Source organism: Myotis nattereri (assembly GCF_964212035.1).
Source record: "Myotis nattereri genome assembly, chromosome: 4".
NCBI lineage: Eukaryota > Metazoa > Chordata > Mammalia > Chiroptera > Vespertilionidae > Myotis > Myotis nattereri.
The window spans coordinates 82,091,598-82,112,487 of NC_138079.1; the positions used below are offsets into that span (position 1 = coordinate 82,091,598).

Sequence of the window (20,890 nt, forward strand, 5' to 3'; positions counted from 1 at the left end):
TGATGCTAGAGGACAGGTGGAGAAGCGAGGGCTCTTGTCCCCCACTCGTGCTTCAGATGCCATCACTGCCAGTGCCCGTATCACCCACTCCTTAGTATAAGCCAGTGATGGCGAACCTATGACATGTGTGTCAGAGGTGACACGCGAACTCATTTTTTTGGTTGATTTTTCTTTGTTAAATGGCATTTCAATATATAAAATAAATATCAAAAATATAAATCTTTGTTTTACTATGGTTGCAAATATCAAAAAATTTCTATATGTGACACGGCACCAGAGTTAAGTTAGGGTTTTTCAAAATGCTGACACGCCGAGCTCAAAAGGTTCGCCATCACTGGTATAAGGTCTTGCCAGGGAGTCCTTCTCATGGTGATCCCACTTCTGGCTCTGGTAACACCCTCTCCTCCCTAAGAGTAGTGGCTCCCTGCTGTTGCCAATCTCAAGGTTGCCAAACCTTCCTGTCTGCCCTTTTAGTTCTCCCAGCACCTTTGCAACTCATTCCCCCCACCAGATCCCCATTGGGTGGAGGAGGCCATTTGCCTGACTTGACGCCTCCTAGATCTCTCCACTTCACCATCACACCCTATATAACCCCTGCCCAAATCCTGCTCTCCATATTCTCCAGCCAGACCACAGAGACCACAAACCAACAGCAGGTTAGAGGCTGTTTCTTTATACAAAGGTCACCGACACTATGGACCCACCAGCATGCTGCTGCGGTTCACACTGTCCTTCTCAGCACTCCTGGGGCAGAAGTCTAAGGGGTGGGGAGTGGGCAGTCACTGCAGGGAAAACACTACGCATGCCGGGGACTGCCGAGCACGGCGGCTGGGAGGTCCCAGAGGGCGGACACAGACACTGTACAGTCGAGTACGATACACAGCGACAGGAAGGAAATGCAGAGCTGGAACCATTGGTGACTACTGACAACCAAGGAGCCCAGCTGTGCCACTACAGAGCTAGGTGTCGTCATGTCATCAGTCTTGCTTCTGTAGCTACAAAATGGGGACAATAAACTTTACGTCACAAAGTTGTCATGAAAATGAAATAAGGGCCTAGCTGGTTTGGCTTAGTGGATAGAGCATCGGCCTGTGGACTGAAGGGTCCCAGGTTCGATTCCAGTCAAGAGCACATGCCTGGGTTGCAGGCTTGATCCCCTGTAGGGGGTGTGCAGGAGGCAGCCGATCAATGATTCTCTCTCACCTTGATGTTTCTATCTCTCTCTCCATCTCCCTTCCTCTCCGGAATCAATAAAAATATATAAAAATAAATAAAAAGAAAATGTAGTAATAAGGACATATAGCAAAGTACTCAACACAGAGCCTGGCACAGAGGTGTTTAATAAATAATTTTTTGTCAAGAAAACCTTAGCTCAGAGAGAACCTTCTTCGGAAGGTCAGATGTAAGATAATTTCCGTAGAAATTTCCCTTCAAGGGATCAGGATCCTTGAGCATTCCTTGGAGTCTGTAGTCTCTGGAGTGGGCAGGGCCCTGGAACATTCAGTGGCAGGGCAGTTGAGGGGGATGAGGGGCTGGACCCCTAAGGAGACCGCTACGGAACCTGGGTAGGCACAGGAGTTAGGGGCTGTGCCAAAATGGTTCTGCACGTAACACAGGCCGGAGGCAGGCTGGTAGGGAGGCAGGCTGGGCATGTGCCCAGGAGCACAGGCTGGCCAGGAAGCTAGTTTCTGGCCACTGGCATGCTGCATCTGGGCAACAAGGGGGCTTGGGGACAGGTGAGGGTAGCTGCTCTGTGTGGGGTAGGAGCCGGGCACAGGGTTCAGCCTGGAATGGAACAAGAGAAAAAATGGTCATTCAGCCAGAAATGCCAAGGCACACAGCACCCCCAGCTGTCACTCCACATGAGAAAAGCTTGGGGTCACTCTGCTACTTCATATTACCATGTGCTCTAGACATTGCTTTAACGGACTCTAAGTACTAACCAGGGAGAAAGGGTAAACTCAACCAAACAGAAAACAGATGCCCAGAGAGGGAAGGTCCCACTCATGGTCCTGCAGAAAGCCAGCAGGATGAAGGGATACTGGGCTCATGAGTGAGACCACCTGAGTGTAACCTACTCGCAGCAGCTTGCAAACTGGGTGGAGATGGGGACCAGATCACAGGAATCAGCGGCTGGCTCAGCAATTCTACCCAAAGAGAAAGGATCCACTCCTGTGGGAAGGTGGGAAGGCTCCAATGGGGTAACAAAGGGCTTGGGCCCAGGCCTTGTCTGCTGTGAGATTTTCTACCTGTGATTTCAGGAACACTCACTCACTCACTCACAGCTCAAAGTCCTGGCTGGCAGAAACCAGTGACAGATGTGGGGACCTATCTGTGCTGAGGCTCAGGGCCCCAAAACAGACACATGTGGCTGAGACTGTGAATGGAGACACAACCTAAGTTTTATCCTCTGAACTTTTGTGCAAAGTTCCAAATATGGAGAATGAATGCCAACACCATCGATGTCTGTTAGGTGTCTGGACTAAACCTGTGGACATTCTAATTAAAACCCAACCTTACAAATCAAATGTACAAGTAAGTACGGACACCAGGTGCTTAATAGCACTTCCAGGACATTTTAAAATGTAGAGGTTTTGGCCTACCAGAAGTTCAACAAGAGCCTCCAGGGAGACAAAGCTGTCCAGAGAGCCACGTCAACTGCCCAAACACGTGTGGTAGTACTGCCCGTGTGCCATTGTCAGACCATCTGACACTGTGTCCTGTTCTGGCTGCCTACAGCAGGCCAGGATAATGAGGGACCAAACATGGGAGGAACAGAAAAAGTTACCATGTCCCCCACCCACAGCTGAATGTCACAGTGAAGCAGGATCACACCTGGCACCAGTGAGTCACAGTTATAGAGAGGTGACTGCAATTCAACATGGAAGAACTTTCTCATCAGGGGCTGTCTTGGAGTGAGCTCCCAGCCACTAGGGGGTGAAAGTTAAGACTGGGTGACCATGACCACAGACAGCTGTTTTAGAGGGGACTCTTTCACAGAGTGGGAAATTGCATTTGAGGACCCTTAAGTCCTTTCTAGACTCCATGAGAACAATTAAAAGTCCAAAAGCCACAATTCACCTCTTTCTATATTTAAACAGTCTCCCAATATTGAGACCTCAGGAATTAATTGTCTGGAGCAAAGTGGGTGAATGTGCATTTTTTATTTTTGCAATTATCCACCTCCCCCAAATATGGGCTTTTGAAAAATGGTCAAAGGGCTTTGAGCCTGTGAAGGCTGAGAATGTCCACCTCCAATTTCACCCAAACCCCATATCCAGGCAGTCACAGAGGGCAAAATTTACCACAGATGGCTGAAGGCAAAAAGGGGCCACTGGCATCCTGACTTCACAGTGAGCCCTTACTTTTGGAGGAACCATGTCATCTGAGCATGGACAGGAACCAGAGGAGGACAAGCGACCGACAGTGTAGCACAGTGGAAAGGGAGTAAGGAAGACCTGGAAGCAGGGGACCCTCGTTCTAGACTGAGCTCTTCTGCCTGTGTTACATGGAGAAAGACTCTTGTCCTTCCTTCGGGCCAAAGGAAGCAATGAGGCTACAAGAGCTCTGACAGCTTGCTTACACTGTTCATTGAGAGTTAATGAGCCTGGACTAGAAACAGTAAACTTCACCTTCTCTTGCTAGGTGGCCAAGAAAACCTGATCTCTCAGGTCTTGGGGTGTGCTACCTCCTAAGCCACCAAGTCAGCTGTGTGGCCTGTCTGTGCTTCTTACCTGTATGCCATGCTAGAGCCCAATCCAACCTCAGAGTGCTTGTCAGTGTTGAGGGTTGGTAATAACACTATCCAGGACCACGCCCTCAAGCTGGCTGTCACAGCCTCTCACAAGTGCTTCTAATGCCTTCCCCCTTCCCATTCCTGCTCACTCCCTACTTCAGATGCAGCTGGCCAGAATCTAGAGTGCTCAGAAGACATCTGTGCATAGATTTTCTGGGCCCAGGGCTACTCACATCCTGTTCCTTTTTTCCCGTGACACTGAACTAGTCACACCATCTACAGGCCCTGGAATTGCTTTAAGAATAAGATTTAAGAGTTCTATAACTTACTTCCGGTTCCGGGCTGCTCTTCTTTCGGCTGAAGAACCTGAGATGTATTTGAATATCGAAATCCTCCTCATAAGGCTGAAAGGGAACTTCTGGTCAAGCTTCAGTGCTATGTTCTCTGAGATGTCGAAGGAATAGCAGTATGTGAGGCCATCTGAGGTTGGCATATTAAGTAAAATTGGAGGCAGCTAGAGAGGAGTGCTGAACACTCCCCAGAGAATACAGCTCCCACATTTAATTCACAGGGGCATTAGTGCTTTTTCCACCAGAAACTCTGATTGGTTTTTCAAGCTCAGGGGAAAATAAATTTGAGTTTCTATCCCCTATACCTCAGAGGGAACAAGGCCCAGCAAAAGGAGAGGGCAGAGCCCTGGCCGGTGTGGGTCAGTTTGTTGGGCATCATCCCAGGCACGGAAGGGTTGCAGGTTCGATTCCCAGTCAAGGCACGTGCCCAGGTTGCGGGCTCAATCCCAGGTGGGGATTGTGCAGGAGGCAGCCAATCAATGTTTTGCTCTCACATTGATGTTTCTATCTCTCTCTTCCTCTCCCTTCTTCTCCTCTAAAATTAATAAAAATATATTAAAAAATAAAAAATAAAAGGCAAAGATTAGAGAAGCAACTATATGCTATCTATAAGAAACAAGCTTTGAATATAAAGACATATTAAAAATATAAGGATGAAAAAATATATACCATGCAAATCCCAATTTTAAGAAAGTAGAAAGCTGGAATAACTATTAGTATTAGACAACGAAGACTTTAGGGCAAAGAATATTAACACAGAATAAAGGGGTCTATTTCATAATGATAAAAGGGAACTCATTAAGATGACATAACAATCCTAAATGTGTATGCATCCAATTATAGAGTTTCAAAATATTTGAAGCAAAAACTAACGAGAACTGAAAGGAAAAAAGAAATCCACAATTTTAGTTTGATTTCAACAGTTCTCTTAGTAATTGAGAGAACAAGTATAAGGAGAAGGCTCTGCCCTCTCCTTTTGCTGTGTCTTGACCTAACTGGCATATATTAAACTGCATACCCACCAACTGCAGAATGCACCTTCTCTTCACATACACATAGAACATTCACCAAGATGTACCAACTGCTGGGCCAGAACTGAAGTTAAAAGAGCTGTAAAATTACTAAGGATAGTCTCTTACCTCATGAAATAAAATTAGAAGTCAATATCAAAAAGAAATCTGGAAAATCACCAAACATTTAGAAATTAAGCAACTCACTTATAAATAAACCCTGGGTCAAAGAAGAAATCCCAAGGAAAATTAGAAAATACTTTTAACTGAGCGATGACACAACAAACCAAAATTTGTAGAATGCAGTTAAAGTAGTGCTTATATGGGAGTATTTAGGTTTCAATTTTCATATTAGGAAGGTTTAAAATCAATTAAATTAAAAATAGCAGCTATGTTATCAATATGTATTTATATACTATCTATCCCAATAGATAATTGAATCACAAATTAAAAGTGATTTTAGAAATGTACCCATCTAACTCCAACACTACCAATTCTAATGTTTAAAAGAGTAACCCGCCCTGGCCAGTGTGGCTCAGTTGGCTGAGTGTCGTCCCAAAGTTACAGGTCCAATTTCTGGTCAGGGCATATGCCCGGGTTACGGGCTAGATTCCTAGTAGGGGGCATGCAGGAGGTAGCTGATGAATGTTTCTCTCACATTGATGTTCCTTTCTCTTTCCCTCTCTCTCTCAAATCAATAAAAACATATTTTAAAATAATAATAAAATAAATATTTTAGATCCCCCCAATTGCCAGAATATTTATACAAGGGATATAAGGCTTGTCCTAAGTTTTTAACCACCCATATGGTAAAAGCCTATCATAAAAAACAGTGGGTGGTTTTTGGTGTGCACACGCATGCATGTGTGTGTGTTCTATGAGAAAAAGACTAAACCAAACAAAATTAAGACAAACAAATCTGTTTTCTATTCCTTTCATGGAACATCTCCAGCTCATGGATATTTCAGATTCTTCTAATGAAAACTCATAACATAATTAGTCAAATGTACACTTACACTTTAGTTTACAAGGGGAAAAAAATCAAATCAGAAATTTTTGTTGTTAATCCTCACCCAAGGATATTTTTTCAATTGATTTTTAGAGAGAGTGGAAGGGAAGAAGGAAGAGAAAGAGAGAGGGAGAGAGAAACATCAATTAGTTGCCTCCTCCACTCGGCCACGACCGGGGCAGGACTGAACCTGCAATTTAGGTATATGCCCTTGACCGGACTTGAACCCGAGACCCTTTGGTGCATGGGCCAATGTTCCAACCACTGAGCCACACCGGCCAGGGCTAAATCAGAATATTTTACTAACTGGTAACACTACACTGGCATGAAGAGAGAGCTGTATGATATTTTCCAGATGAGGAAACTCTAGCCTAGAAGAGGGAAGCAACAGATCTACCCAAGGTCGTGTGGTTTTCAAAGCTGAAAGCTATAACTCAGATTACCTCTATCTGACCCCATGGCTCTACCTACATGACCCCTCTAGGCTCTCCGACTTGGTTTACTCTTTGGGATGTCAACGTTCTATCATTCCCTTCCAGGAAGGATACATGCTAGCCCAACTCCAAGTCCACAGACATTACTGAGAAAAGAGGTCTGAGGAATGAGCCAGGAGGCACAGAGCAGGAGCCATGGCACCAGGACTGAGGGCACAACCATGCCGAACACCAGGGCCCTCCTCATCCGGGAGCGGACAACACTGACTCCCAGCATGGCAAACGCCACTGGGGTGAAGCCTCTGGCATCCTCCACCTCCCCCAACTTCAACAGCGATGACACGGCCTCAAATGACAAGTAGATGATAGCGGAGATGAGGGCGAAGATCACGGTGAAGAAGCAGTGGCGGACGGTGCCCACGGTTCTCTCAAAATTGCCAGCAAAGCGCCAGATGATGATAGCACCACAGAGCAGGGAAACTGGATTCTCATACACAAAGATGTAGGTCACCAGCCTGTAAACTGGAGAGGGAGCTGGGTTAGAGGCCTGACAATGGGTTGCTCCAAGGTGGGAAAGGTTACAACCCACCTAGAACAGGGGGAGTAGCTCCTATGATAGCGCACTGAGGACCCGTGAAAATCAGCCAGGAGCCAAGAGAAGCAATGGGAAGCAACAGTGATCAGAACCCAAGACTCAAAATAGAGGCATGAATGTCTAAATCCCTGCTCTTTCCCACACCTGGAGTAAGTCTTTTCAGTGACTGATTTCCATGTGGAAAAAAATAATAATACTTTTTAGCATGGGATAGTCTTTGAATTTTTAATTTGCTTTATGCCCCCTTTTTAGGTTTTAATACTGACCTATCTCACCAGGCAGTTTGAGGGTTAATTAATTGTAACAGCTTCAGGGTGGATTGAGTGGGTGTCCCTTAACACTCTGTATGCCAGTCTCCTCGGCTGTAATCCTGACCTCTCCTTCCATAGTGGCTGTTCAGAGGAAGAAAAAAGGGACCATGAATTATTTTGCACCTATAAAGATCACTGTAATCTAGATATAAAAGATATAAAATTATCACTAATAATATAGGTGTAAAACTCACAAGTCTTCCTTAAAAGTGCTTACCCAATCCTCCAGGTAGAGTGACACTTTATGTGCAATAAGACAGCAAAGAATTTAACTTCTATTTTTCTAAAAGCAGACATGTCTTATGTACTTTTGTCCTTGTAGGCCAAAACATTAAACGGAAGGAGGGGGGCTGGTGAAGTGGCAGTAATACTGGACGTGGAGCCTAAAGACTTGGAGTGGAATCTTGGTTCTATCATGTAAGGGCAGGCTGAACTTGTCAGGTCACCGGGCCTCGTGGCTTGTTTCCTCAGTATGAAGTAACAGATTATACTTGAGGCCTTCAAAGGTCCTTTATGTGTCTAATACTCATATGCCCATGAACCCCACCCTCGGGGAAGCTGTAAATTAAAGACAATGGGGAGCTCAGTGTAGGCTGACATTTTGCATCTGTCTATGACCTGCTCTGCATCCCAGTGGGGGGGGGGGGGGCGGGGGCGGGGCGGGGCGTAGTTTTAGATTTGAACAGGGAGGCAGGCTGTGATCCTCAGTAGGCCATCTCTGTCAGGTTTCATTATCTGAAGCGTACATGGTTATCTGTCAAATACTTCCACAACTAAAATTCCAAGTGTAAATGTGAAGATGCTAGAAGCAACGCTATAGATTTGGGGATTATATACCCCAAGGCTCCAGTTCCAAACATCACACGATGAAAAGAAAAATCTGGGTTCTGTCTCAGCTGACTTAAGAGTTCCGTTTCTCTGCATTAAGCCTCAGTCTCATCTAAATGATGGGCAATAATAAAGCCTACATAATGGGATCATCCAGAGGATGAAATACTGTGTGTGCGCTTTGCAAAACAGCAAGTCGTATAAATTTCCCACGTCCTCCCCACGAAAGAATGGAAGTTTACCAGCAGATGTTTATACTTAATCGCTCCGCAAATTTCTCTCCCCGAAAGAAATCTAGCCCCTCTCCTCATGAGCTGGGAATCTGACTCAGGATTAAGATACAAACGAAGCAGCAGAAGAAATTCTAAACCTCAAGAGGCCAGGACGCTTTTACAGGGGGAGCCACAGATAAAGTTGTAATGTCTTGATGAAGATGCAAGGGGAAAAAAAAATTCCAGTGGGAGGGACTTAGGCCCTAAAGCAGACTTGAGTGTGTATATGACAAAGGAGGGGGAGAGGAAAAATCCTCCGGGGAGCGTGCGCACGGGTGAATGAAACCTGTTTCCTAGCGAATGAATTGAGGGGGCCTTCATCAGTCCAGTGGAGACAGGGAAGGGAACACAGTAGAGTGGGGAAAGATTCAATGATGACGAAGGGGGGCTCTGGAGAGACAAAGACGTGGAACATGGGGCTGGTCCTCCGGGTGGAGAGGATGATGATGCGGACGGAGTAGCTGGAGGTGAGGCCTGATGGCGCGGGTGCTGGGAGCCCAAAGCCCAGGGCCCGGCGAGGTCGGAGGAAAAGGGCTGACACCTGGCGCTCGAGCCCGCCCAGCTCACCTTGCCAGTTGCGCAGGCAATCGGATCGCAGAGAGAGGCCGGAGGGCGGCAGGGGCGGCTGCAGCAGCAACAGGCGGGGCCCGGACACCAGGAGCGAGAGCAGCGCGGTGAAGAAGGTGGCGGACGGCACCTCTGGACGCGAGCACCAGCTTCGACGTCCGGGCTCCGAGGCCGCCATAGCCATCACCGCGCCCGCGCGGGCTGGGCGCCACCAATTCGCCGGCTCCTTCCGCCTCCCAGTGGCTATCTCCCCTGGCAACAGCGGGGGAGGCGGCCGGAAGCTCCGCCTCCCCCAGGCCCCGCTCGCTTCGAGCTGCCCAATCCGCTTGCGGGGACCAGCCTCCCTCGCGCACGGACAGCCGGGAGTCCTGCCTGCACCCTCTACCTCCGCGGGCTGGCGGCCCCGCTGGCTCCAGGCTGTGATTTGAATTTCATCTCCGCTCTAGGTACCTAATGACTATGGTCCCTGTGGTTTACAGAACACTCACCTCTCTCTTTTTCTCGCTCTCACACACACACACACACACACACACACACACACACACACACATACACACACACCACATACCCCCTTATGTGTGTTTATCCCGGTTATAGGGACGAGGAAACTGAGTTCTGGGAAGGTCCCTGGCTAATTCGTTAAATGGCAAAGACAGAATTAGAACTCAGGCCCTCCCACTGCTAAGGAACAGGTTGGGCACCGGGACACCTATGCTATGGCCTGGATTTGGCCAGATGTACAGCCGGGGCAGCCTTCCGTGGCTGGGTTGGAGAGGCAGGAACGTGAAACTAAAGAGGGATTCTGTGGAGGCCCTGAAGTGGTAGGAATGTAATATCCCGCCTTAGTAATCAGGGTGTCGGCACTTGAAGTTAGACATGCGCTTTTGCCAGAGAACCGCTGTTGAAGGTAGAACGCTGGAATATTGTTTCCCTGATGAGAGATGCTCTAGAAGTTGAGGCAACTTGCCCAAGGTCCCAAGTGGGAAATGGTAGGACTGAGATTCGAACCGGGTTTGCTAGGCTCCAGTGTTCTGCCCTTTTCCCTATAATATTCCCCTCTCGTGCCCTGCCTCCCTGTCTGTAAATTTGCCTTGAGGCCACACAGACTACTGAAAAATAAATGCTTCGCAGCCTGTGCTGGATATTCAGATCCATCCTCAGGCCCTACTCTGCCCCCTCTCTGTAACGTTAGCCGTGTCTGCGTTCCCTCAAACATCAGGAAGAGAACCAGAGATTCTCCTTTTTGTTTAGTACTAAAATAGAAGCATAATTTCCCAGACATAAATATAAAGCAGTGGGACATATTTAAATGAATACTGTGTACATGGAAACTAATGCTGCTCATGACACAGCAGTGGGCATGAAAATTAAGGTTTTACTCAACAGGATGCGAGATATAAATCAGGAATCAGGATTGTGGTGGAGCTGCTAAACATAGGGGACGGGAACTGAGGCTGCTGGAACTGAAGTCTGAGCCGAGGAAAGAGGAAGGGGGTGATGGTCCCATCTCCTCTGTGCCCGTCAGGCCATTCCAGGAGTTCTGGGTCTACTTCTAGACACACATTCTGAAAAAAGATGTGGAAAAACTAGAGCTTGTCCAACAAACAGTGACCAGGATTGGGAGGGGGAAAGGAAGGGAACAAAGAGACTCCCTTCCAGAATGAGCTACTGTAACTATCTGAAGGGCTTTCCTAGAGAAGAGGGAGTAGATTTACTCTGGGTCTCTCTGGAGTGCAGCACTGAGGCAGAATGGTGGAAATGGCACAATGCGAGGCACGCTTAAGAAAGAACTTTCTGACAGTTTGGGTTGTCCATCCATGGAATGAGCTGCTTTGATCAATACTGGGCTCCCGGGTATGTGCAAGCAAAGGCCATCTGGTGACTTGATGAGAATGTTGAAGAGCATCCGGTTGAAGGTGGAACTAGATGCCTTTTAAAATCTTTTTGGATCTTCAGTTCTAAGACTCTGTAAACAAACACGAAGGCATATGGAGGGTCGATACACTTACCAGAGGGTCGAGGGTAATCTCATTTGGTCTGGCAGAATGAGTTGTGATGACTGCACATATCCTACAGCAAAGGCTGTGAAGTCGAATGCAGGGAGCACCCAGAGGTCTCCTGTCTCTAATTCTGTCTGTCTCTCTGATTCTGCCTTCCTCTACTCATTTTTTTTCCAATTATGCCTCCAGGAAACCCAAAGACCTTCCTTAAACTCATGGGGTGGAGAACTGGAATGAAAAAACAGAGCCTCCTTCAGCAGGAGGGCATGGGGCTGGGGCACCATGGGACTGTGAGATCATTTTTATCCTATCTGCTTTGCCCTTGGTTCACAAAGAGACTTCCAGCCCCAAATGAGCTACCCAGAGACACCTGTTTACAGTTCTGCTGGGCATCCTCCTCCTATGTGGAGAGTGTCTGGTTCTCCACATGCCAGACTTTGAGGCTGGGGTACAGGTGACTTCTCGGGGAGCACGGCACACCAGTGAGGACATTTCTAGCTCAAATCTGTCAGCAAATGCTATAATCTCTACCTGCAACCTATTCCTCACCCAGCAGCCTGGGTGTTTATTAAAAAGTAAATTAGATCGCTTCTCGGCCTTTTGGCTAAGATCAAGTGTAGTATCTGTTCTTACCAGTTTAAAAAGTAAATTAGAGCCCGGTTGGCGTGGCTCAGTGGTTGTGTCAACCTATGAACCAAGAGGTCATGGTTAGTTAGATTCCTGGTCAGGGCACATGCCTGCGTTGTGAGTTCGATCCCCAGTGTGGGGCCTGCAGGAGGCAGCCAAATCAATGATTCTCTGTCATTGATATTTCTTTCCCTCTCCCTCTCTGGAATCAATAAAATATATTTTTTTAAAAGAATGCTTGTTTAAAAAAAGTAACTTAGAAGGTACTCTTGTTACAATTTAGAATCAATAGGACACCCCAAATGTACAATTCCTTTCTGACCTTCTTCAGCTCATCTTCTGTCACTACACGCCCTGTGGGAGACAAAATAATGACGACACCCCCCACCCCCGCCGAAGATGTCCATGTCCTAATCCCCAGAACCTCTGTGTAGCAAAAAGGGACTTTGCAAATGTGATTAAATTAGAAATCTTGAAATGGGAAGATTATCCTAGATTATTTTAGTGGGCCCAATGGAATCCTGCGTGTCCATTTAAGGAGACAGGAGGGTCAGAGGGAGAGAAGGTGACATGATAGAAGCAGAGGTTGGAGCTATGTGCTTTGAAGATGGAGGCAGGGGCCACTAGCCAAAGAATGAGGCCACCTTGAGAAGCTGGGAAAGGCAAGGAATCTGATTTTCCTCTAGCAGGGGTGGGGAACCTTTTTCTGCTAAGGGCCATTTGGATATTTAGAACATCATTTGTTGGCCATACAAAATTATCAACTTAAAAATTAGTCTGCTATCTTTGGTAAAACATCTAATTAGCTCGCCCCTAATGCCTTGGCAGGGCCAGACCAAATAATTTTGTGGGCCTTATACGGCCCAAGGGCTGGATGCTCCCACCCCTGCCCTAGACCTCCAGAAGGAACAGGTCTGCTGACACCTTGATTTTAGCCCATTCTGGACTTCTGACCCCAGAACCGAAAGATTATAAAGTTGTTTTTTCCCCAATCCTTCTTATTATGGTAAAATACATATAACACTTACCATTTTAACCATTTTAAGTGTACAGTTAAGTGCTATTAAGTACATTTAATGTTGTGCAACTAGCGCCACCCCCCATCTCTATAACTTTTCATCTTGTAAAACTGAAACTCTGTGCCCATTAAACAATAACTTCCAGCCTTGGCCCCAGATGGTGAATTGGCTCTCTCGGCTCCCGTTGCCCTCCCCTGCTCGACCTCTTGCCCGGAGTAGCCATGGCGGCAATGAGCTTGCTGCAGCGGGCTTCGGTCACTGCGTTTGCGGCGCTGGCTGGCCGCCGCCTGGGCACGCAGCTCGGACCCGGGGGCTTCCTCAAGCGCGGCTTCCCGAAGGCTGTCGCTCCTGTGAGACACAGTGGAGACCATGGGAAAAGACTGTTTGTTATCAAACCTTCTGGATTCTATGACAAGCGTTTTTTGAATTTACTGAAATTCTACATTTGTTTGGGATTCCAGTAGTAATTGGCATAACTCTGGTGAATGTATTCATTGGTGAAGCTGAGTTAGCAGAAATTCCAGAAGGCTATATCCCAGAACACTGGGAATATTACAAGCATCCTATATCAAGATGGATTGCCCGAACTTTCTATGATAGTCCTTAAAAGAATTATGAGCGAACAATGGCTATCCTTCACATTGAAGCTGAAAAGGCTGAATTATGGTTAAAGGAGATGGAAGTACGAAGATTAATGCGTGCGAGAGGTGATGGTCCCTGGTTTCAGGAACCAACAATTGATAAGGGGCTTATTGATCATTCTCCCAAAACACATCCCAACGCCTAATTTTTTATATCTCTAAATACAAAGTACATTCTCTTCATGGAAAAATTAAGTAATACATATATTTCGTGCTTTTGCTCAGAGTAATGAATAAAAAAACCCCTCTTCCATTGCTTTATTTCTCAGTGTTGGTTCAGACTAAGGCTTTTTCCATGTGTGATTTTAATTTTTTTCAACTTTATGGGGCATAATTGACAAAAATTGTTGCCGAAAGCCGGTCCACCCTTGCTGCTTGACACAGTCGCTGCAGGGAAGAAACATCTGCACATTTTATGTTTCAAGGGACCTAGCGTATATGGCATATGTTTGCTCCCCCTCTTAATGCTATGTGTTTTAAACAGGGCCACCTCCCTGAGAAAGGTTGTTTCTCCAGGTAGGGATTTTTCCCTGAAGTTAGGGAGGGAATAAAACCCCTTAACTGGGTGCCAGGCGGGTAGTTAATCACTTTACGAACAATCACGCTTAAGCTACATAATCTTTACTCCCTGGAATGGAGAAAGAAACGCCCTAACCTTTGGAATAGAAATTGATAGGATTAAAATCAACTGGTATAAATACAGATGTAACAAGACAACACAACACAGAACCTGGATATCTGTGTGCCAAGTAGATAAAGGCACCATTTTGGAGGAGCCCCGGGAGCCAAGGTGTGGCTGCAGGTTCGCTCTCCCCTGCGCTAGGCTTGGTGGGAAGGCCTGTTCTCCAGTCCGCGCTTTTCGTCCTCGCCATGTCCGGAAGTGGTGTGATTCGTGGTCGGGCAGGGAACAACGATTGTAGCATCTACGTGGGTAACTTACCTCCAGACATTCGAACCAAGGACATTGAGGACGTGTTCTACAAATACGGCGCTATCCGCGACATCGATCTCAAGAATCGCCGCGGAGGACCACCCTTCGCCTTCGTTGAGTTCAAGGACCCGCGAGACGCGGAAGACGCGGTGTATGGTCGCGACGGCTACGATTACGATGGATACTGTCTGCGGGTCGAGTTTCCTCGAAGCGGCCGCGGGGGTGGAGGTGGAGGAGCACCCCGAGGCCGCTATGGCCCCCCAGCCAGGCGACCTGAGAACAGAGTGGCTGTCTCTGGACTGCCTCCGAGTGGAAGCTGGCAGGATTTGAAGGATCACATGCGTGAGGCGGGTGATGTATGTTATGCTGATGTTTACCGAGATGGCACTGGCGTCGTGGAGTTTGTACGGAAAGACGATATGACCTATGCAGTTCGAAAACTGGATAACACTAAGTTTAGATCTCATGAGGGAGAAACTGCCTACATCCGGGTTAAAGCTGATGGGCCCAGAAGTCCAGGTTATGGGAGATCTCGATCTCGAAGCCGTAGTCGGAGCAGACGCCGTAGCAGAAGCAACAGCAGGAGTCGCAGTTACTCCCCAAGGAGAAGCAGAGGATCACCACGCTCTTCTCCCCGTCATAGCAGATCTCGCTCGCGTACATAAGATAATTGGTGACACTTTTTTGTAGAACCCATGTTGTATATACAGTTTTCCTTTACTCAGTACAATCTTTTCATTTTTTTTAATTAAATCTTTATTGTTCAAAACAAAAAACAATAGCTTCCAATTCCATACTCCCCCAGCCCCTGGGAACTGTCATTCTACTTTCTGTTCATAGAGATTTTGACTAGGTACCTCATATAAGAAGAAACATACGCCCTGGCCGGTTTGGCTCAGTGGATAGAGTGTCGGTCTGCGGACTCAAGGGTCCCGGGTTCGATTCCGGTCGGGGGCATGTGCCTTGGTTGCGGGCACATCCCCAGTGGGGAGTGTGCAGGAGGCAGCTGATCGATGTTTCTCTCTCATCGAAGTTTCTAACTCTCTACTTCTCTCCCTTCCTCTCTGTAAAAATCAATAAAATATATTTAAAAAAAAAAAAAGAAGAAACATACAACATTTGTCTTTTTGTGACTGGCTTATTTCACGTAGTATAATGTCCTCAAGGCTCATCTATGTTGTAGCATGTGTCAAAGTGTCCTTTTTAAGGCTGTGGAATTTTTTCTTGTATGGATATATTACATTTTGTTTATCCATTCATCTGTCAATGGATACTTGGGTTGCTTCTACCCCTTAGCTATTGTGCTGCTGCTGAGAACATAGGGGTACACTATCCCTTTGAGACTTAGTTTTCAATTCTTTTGGGTGTATATACAGAAGCGAAATTGCTGGATCATATGATACTTCTATTTTTAATATTTTGAGCAGCTGTACCATTTTACATTCTCACCAACAATGCACAATCCCAATTTCTCTATATCCTTATCAACACATTTTTTTTTTCATAGTAGCCATCCTATGGGTGTGAAGTGGTAATTTGTGGGTTTTTTAAATATATATTTTTATTGATTTCAGAGAGGAAGGGAGAGGGAGAGAGATCGAAACATCAATAAAGAGAGAGAATCATTGATCAGCTGCCTCCTGCACGCCCCCTACTGGTAATTGAGCCTGCAACCCGGGCATGTGCCCTTGACTGTAGTTGAACCCAGGACCTTTCAGTCTGCAGGCTGACGCTCTATCCACTGAGCCAAACCAGCCAGGGCAATTTGTGCTGTTTTAAGCCACTAAATTTGTAGTAATTTGTTACAGCAGTAATAGGAAGTGAATATATTCCTTCGCTACACTGGTGTCCTTTCTGTTTTCAAACCAGCCAAAATCATCCTTGCTTCAGGGCCTTTGAATGTGTTCTTCCTTCTGTTGAAGCATTCTCCTGGGTCTTAGTGTGATGGCCTTCTCCTTAGCCATCAGGTCTCCAGCCCTGCTTCCTCAGAAAGGCCTTCCCAGATCGCCCTCCTGGTATTTCTTCTTTCAGTGCAACTTGCCACAGTTTCATATCACCTCATCTACTCGTGTGTCTACTTATCTGATTGTCTGTCACTATTACTAAACTGAGCTCCCCAAAGGCAGTGACCTATTATATCCTCCTCCAGCACCTAGAATAGACCTGGCACGTAGTCAGTGCTCAGAAATATTTGTTAGTCCCTCCTCCACATAGCTGGTGTCTGGAATGCAGAAGAGAAGGCCGCAGTGGGTCAGAGGGCTTGCGGAGGTGATGAGCACCAAATGTCTCACTTTGCACCGCTGAGACAGCTCTGGGGCAGTGCCAACCACCCACTCACCTTGGCCAGCCAGGGTGTCCCTGGATTTACACCCTCAAACTCCGACCTGCACCCCAGGATGAGTCTGAAGAAGGAATTGAATGCTCTGGAGGGGCGGGCGTAGGGTGAGGACTGCAGTGTGACTCGCTATTGCTCATCCCTCTCTTTTTTCCTGTCCTGTGAGGACGGCAGTGGTGCAAAATGGCTTTTGTTATCAGCTCCCTACTCAGGCTTCTTTTAGCTGCACTCAAACCTCAAAGCCATGTCCTCACTGTCCCCTGGTGGACAGTTGGGTGCAGGATTCCTTGAGTCTGGTGGAGAAATGGTCCCCTCTCAAGGCAAAACACTGCCCCCTCCTGGTTGTCTCGGGAGGCTGCTCGCGGTTACTTGGATGGCTTTAATTTGGGGACGACTGCGGCCTTATGTGGCATTCATTTGTCAAGCCAGCTTTTCCCAGTTCTTTTTCCACACTCACAGGATGGAATACAGATCAGGAAGCCTCCTGCCTAAGCGCATTCTCCCCAATGCACCAAGGTTGTGGGTGTGATCTCCAGTCAGGGTACATGTAAGAAGCAACCAATGAATGCATAAATAAGTGGAACAACAAATCTCTCTTTCAAATCAATTTTAAAAACAAAAATTATCTCCAATGTTAGTAAAATGATTGTGTGTTTACAGTGTAGTATGCTATAGCTACGTGCAATATTATGCTGCAATTTAAAATTATAGTTATCGACCCAAGAGAAGTGAAAATATGTTTCCACATAAAAACTTGCACCAGGGTGTTCACAGCAGCATCATTCATAATAGTTCCAAAGTCAAAACAATCCAAATGTCCATCAGCTGGTGAATGGATAGACAAAGGTGGTGTATACATACGAGAATGGAGTGCTGAACATGCTATAATACGGATGAACTTGGAAAGATGCTAGTGAAACAAATCCGAGAGGAGCACATATTGTATGATTCCACTTATATGAAATGTCCCAAGTAGGCAAATCCATAGAGACAGAAAATATATCAGTGGTTTCCACAGGCTGGAGGAAAAGGGGGATAGGGAATGAGTGCTAACAGGTATGGTATCTTTTTATTGGGGTGATAAAAATGTTTTACAGTAGTAGTGAGGGTTGCATAACTCTTTGAATATACTGAAAACTGCAGAACTGTACACTTAAAATAGTGAATTTTATGGTATGTGAGTTATATCTCAATAAAAATATGTGCAACGAAATACAAATTTAAAAAAACACTAAAAACCTAGTAGAAATGTGTACCAAAAAGAATGAACTTTACTGTGCATTAGTTTAAAAATAAATTTTAAATATGAAGAAATTTCAAGTATCTTGAGGGTGACCCTACATCTGAATCAAAGTTGTACCTCCCAGAAGTCTAGTACATTGCCTTATGCTTGGTAGTGGTGTATTAAAGTCAACGGTAATGAGATCAAAATTATTTCCTTCGGGCAAGCATTAGCACCTTTACGGTAATTACTCTTCCAGTTCCATGGCTCAGTGCTGACAAGAGGTTCCTATTTCTTGGTGATTGACAAGCCTTCAGTTACAGTGAGTGCACATTGACCTGGAAAGTCACTTTCTGAGGTGTTGCCAGCTGCCAACCTAGGTCAATGTGCACTCTGCTTTCCAGAACAAAAAAACATCTCAGTCTGACTGGACAGACTGCCTTCCACCCACGATTTCTCTTCTGTATATTCTGACCCAACTTCCTCTGCCTCCTCCCTGGAGTTTGTATACATGTGTACACACAAACACACACACACACACACACACACAGTGGATTATGACATGAGCAAGAAATAACCTTTCATTGGGTTAAGCCTCTGACATTTGCACGTTTATCTTTCTCAGCAAGGCCCTGGAGCAAACAGGTGGCATACACACTCAAAATGGGGCCATTGAGGGGACCTTAATAAAGGGACTATTTATAAACGTGTGGGTGAGGTAGGGACAGGTGCAGTACCCCAGGGCTGGGGTTGGCTGAAGCCATTACATCTCCTAGGCCTGAGGGGGGAAGGGGAGGGCATCATTCCTGAGCCTGATGAGAGTATCTGTGTCAGTAGAGGCATGAGCCAGCTTCCTGGTACCTTCCATTGGTCAACTTCCCCTGAAGCTAAGGGCTGGGGAGCTCCTGGTGGGTAAAGGTCAGCCTCCTCTACAGAGAAGAATGTAGAAGGGTGGAGAGTGTGTCTGGAGGATCTAAAATATTCTCTCCACCCTGTTAGAGCTGCCACTGCTATTACCCTAAATTATACTGTAACCGAGAGTCAAACCTCCTTTACAGGAATTAGTTCTCTATGATTTGTGGGTGGGGCAGAGCAGAGGCAGTGAGGAGGGGCTGAAGAGGAAGGATGCATCAGCTTTGAATCAGAATGCCTGAATATAAAGGGATGATAAGATTTACTTCCCAAATCTGTGAAAAGGAACAAACAAGTTAATATGTGTGGAAGTTTTATAAAGTATTATACTATCCAAAAATAACTTTCTGTAATACACCCCACTAGGAACCCTCTCCAGGATCACAGGCTAACCCAGACTCTCCATTCCTGAAGACTTACAGCTGCCCCCACACAAGGGAGTAATTTACAGGTATTGAATTTCCCACTCTGATTTCATGAAACTATTTTTTTGAATCTTACCCTAAACCTCTGACATCAGTGTCTTTATTATCACCGAATCCTCCTCTTAAACACACACACACACCTTTCTGTTATGGAACATTTTTTAAAGTATATTTTTATTAATTTCAGAGAGGGAGAGGGAGAGAGAGATAGAAATCAATGATGAGAGAAAATCCTAGATTGGCTGCCTCCTGCACGCCCCACACTGGGATCAAGCCCACAACCCAGGCACGTACCCTTACCAGGAATCAAACCGTGAACTCCTGGTTCACAGGTTGAAGCTCATCACTGAGCCACGCCAGCCAGGCTGTTACAGAACATTTTAAACAGATATGCAAGTCAAGAGAAGAGAATAGTGAAAAGTACCCATCACCAGCTTTAATAATTATTATTTTTTTAAAAAAGTATGTTTTCATTTATTTCAGAGAGCAGAAGGAAGAGGGAGAGAGGAATAGAAACATCAGTGAAGAGAGAGAATAATTGACCTGCTGCATCCTGTGTGCTCCCTACTGAGGATCAAGCCCACAACCCCAGCATGTGCCTGCCGGGAGCTGGTCCATGCTTGCTGTTTCAAGGGACCTGGCATATATGGCATACTGTTCTTAATATGTTTGCTCACCTTCTAGGCACTATGTGTTTTAACCAAGGTCTCTGAGAAAGGTTGTTTCCCCAGGTAGGGATTTTCCCCTGAAGTTAGGGAGGGAATAAAACCTCTTAACTAAGTGCCAGGTGGGTAATTAATCACTTTAACTATGAACAATCATGCTTAAGCTACATAATCTTTACTCCCTGGAATGGAGATAAGAAACGCCCTAACCTCTGAAATAGAGATTGATAGGATTGGAATCAACTGGTATAAATACAGATGTAACAAGACAGCAAGAGACAGAGAGAGAGACAGAACCTAGGCACAGAACCTACACAGAACGTTCTCTAGGGACAGAAGAACTTCGCTGGAGAGAACATGGCAAAAGATCCTGGACAGAAACTGGCCTCAGAACCTAGAGACAGAACCTAGCGAGAGAACATGGCAAAAGATCCTGGACTGAACCTGACTACAGAAATTGGCAAGAGAACCTGACTAGAACCTGGTGACTGAACCTGGCTGGAGAACCTGGACAGAACCTGGCTGGAGAACCTAGCGAGGGAACATGGCTACAGAACCTGGCTGGAGAATCTGGAAAACCTAGCAAGAGAACATGGACACAGAACCTGGCTGGAGATCCTAACCAGAACTTCGCTCGAGATCCAGACCAGAACTTGGCTGGAGATCCTGGCTAGGCTGCTGATCAACTGAACGCTGTCTCCATGTCATTCCTTCTTCGCCGACTCCGTCCACACCTTTGGGGACCCCTGGACCCGCTGGGGTTGGACCCCGGCATGTGCCCCCACAGGGAATTAAACCGTGACCTGATTCATGGGTCCATGTTCAACCACTGAGCAACACTGGCCTCGCTTTAATAATTATTAATGCCTGGCCAATCTTGTTTCCTTTACACCCCACCCACTTCTCTCCTATATTATTATTTTCTTTTTTAAGCAAATTGAGGTAAAAGTGACATAATATAAAATTAAGCATTTTAAAGCATACAATTCAGCAGCATTTAG

General features: G+C 46.2%; 2 protein-coding genes and 1 pseudogene across 3 annotated transcripts; 2 read left to right on the plus strand and 1 right to left on the minus strand.

Annotated features, from left to right (window-relative positions):
* Positions 1-1,323: 1,323 nt before the first annotated feature.
* On the minus strand, positions 1,324-9,347 carry RHBDD2 (rhomboid domain containing 2). Its single transcript, XM_081090431.1, has 4 exons — positions 9,113-9,347; positions 6,654-7,061; positions 4,066-4,216; positions 1,324-1,785 (listed from the first exon to the last, which is right to left on the minus strand). Exons 1-4 carry the CDS (start codon positions 9,294-9,296, stop codon positions 1,431-1,433), a joined length of 1,098 nt encoding a protein of 365 aa, XP_080946557.1. The 5' UTR covers positions 9,297-9,347; the 3' UTR covers positions 1,324-1,430.
* A 3,632-nt stretch (positions 9,348-12,979) lies between these two features.
* Positions 12,980-13,556, plus strand: LOC308517470 (NADH dehydrogenase [ubiquinone] 1 beta subcomplex subunit 5, mitochondrial-like; annotated as a pseudogene). The gene has a single exon. The product of its transcript is annotated as an NADH dehydrogenase [ubiquinone] 1 beta subcomplex subunit 5, mitochondrial-like (transcript).
* A 713-nt stretch (positions 13,557-14,269) lies between these two features.
* On the plus strand, positions 14,270-14,995 carry LOC308518614 (serine/arginine-rich splicing factor 1-like; the record flags this gene model as incomplete). Its single annotated transcript, XM_081090327.1, has 1 exon — positions 14,270-14,995. One exon carries the CDS (start codon positions 14,270-14,272, stop codon positions 14,993-14,995), a length of 726 nt encoding a protein of 241 aa, XP_080946453.1.
* Between the last annotated feature and the right edge of the window lie 5,895 nt (positions 14,996-20,890).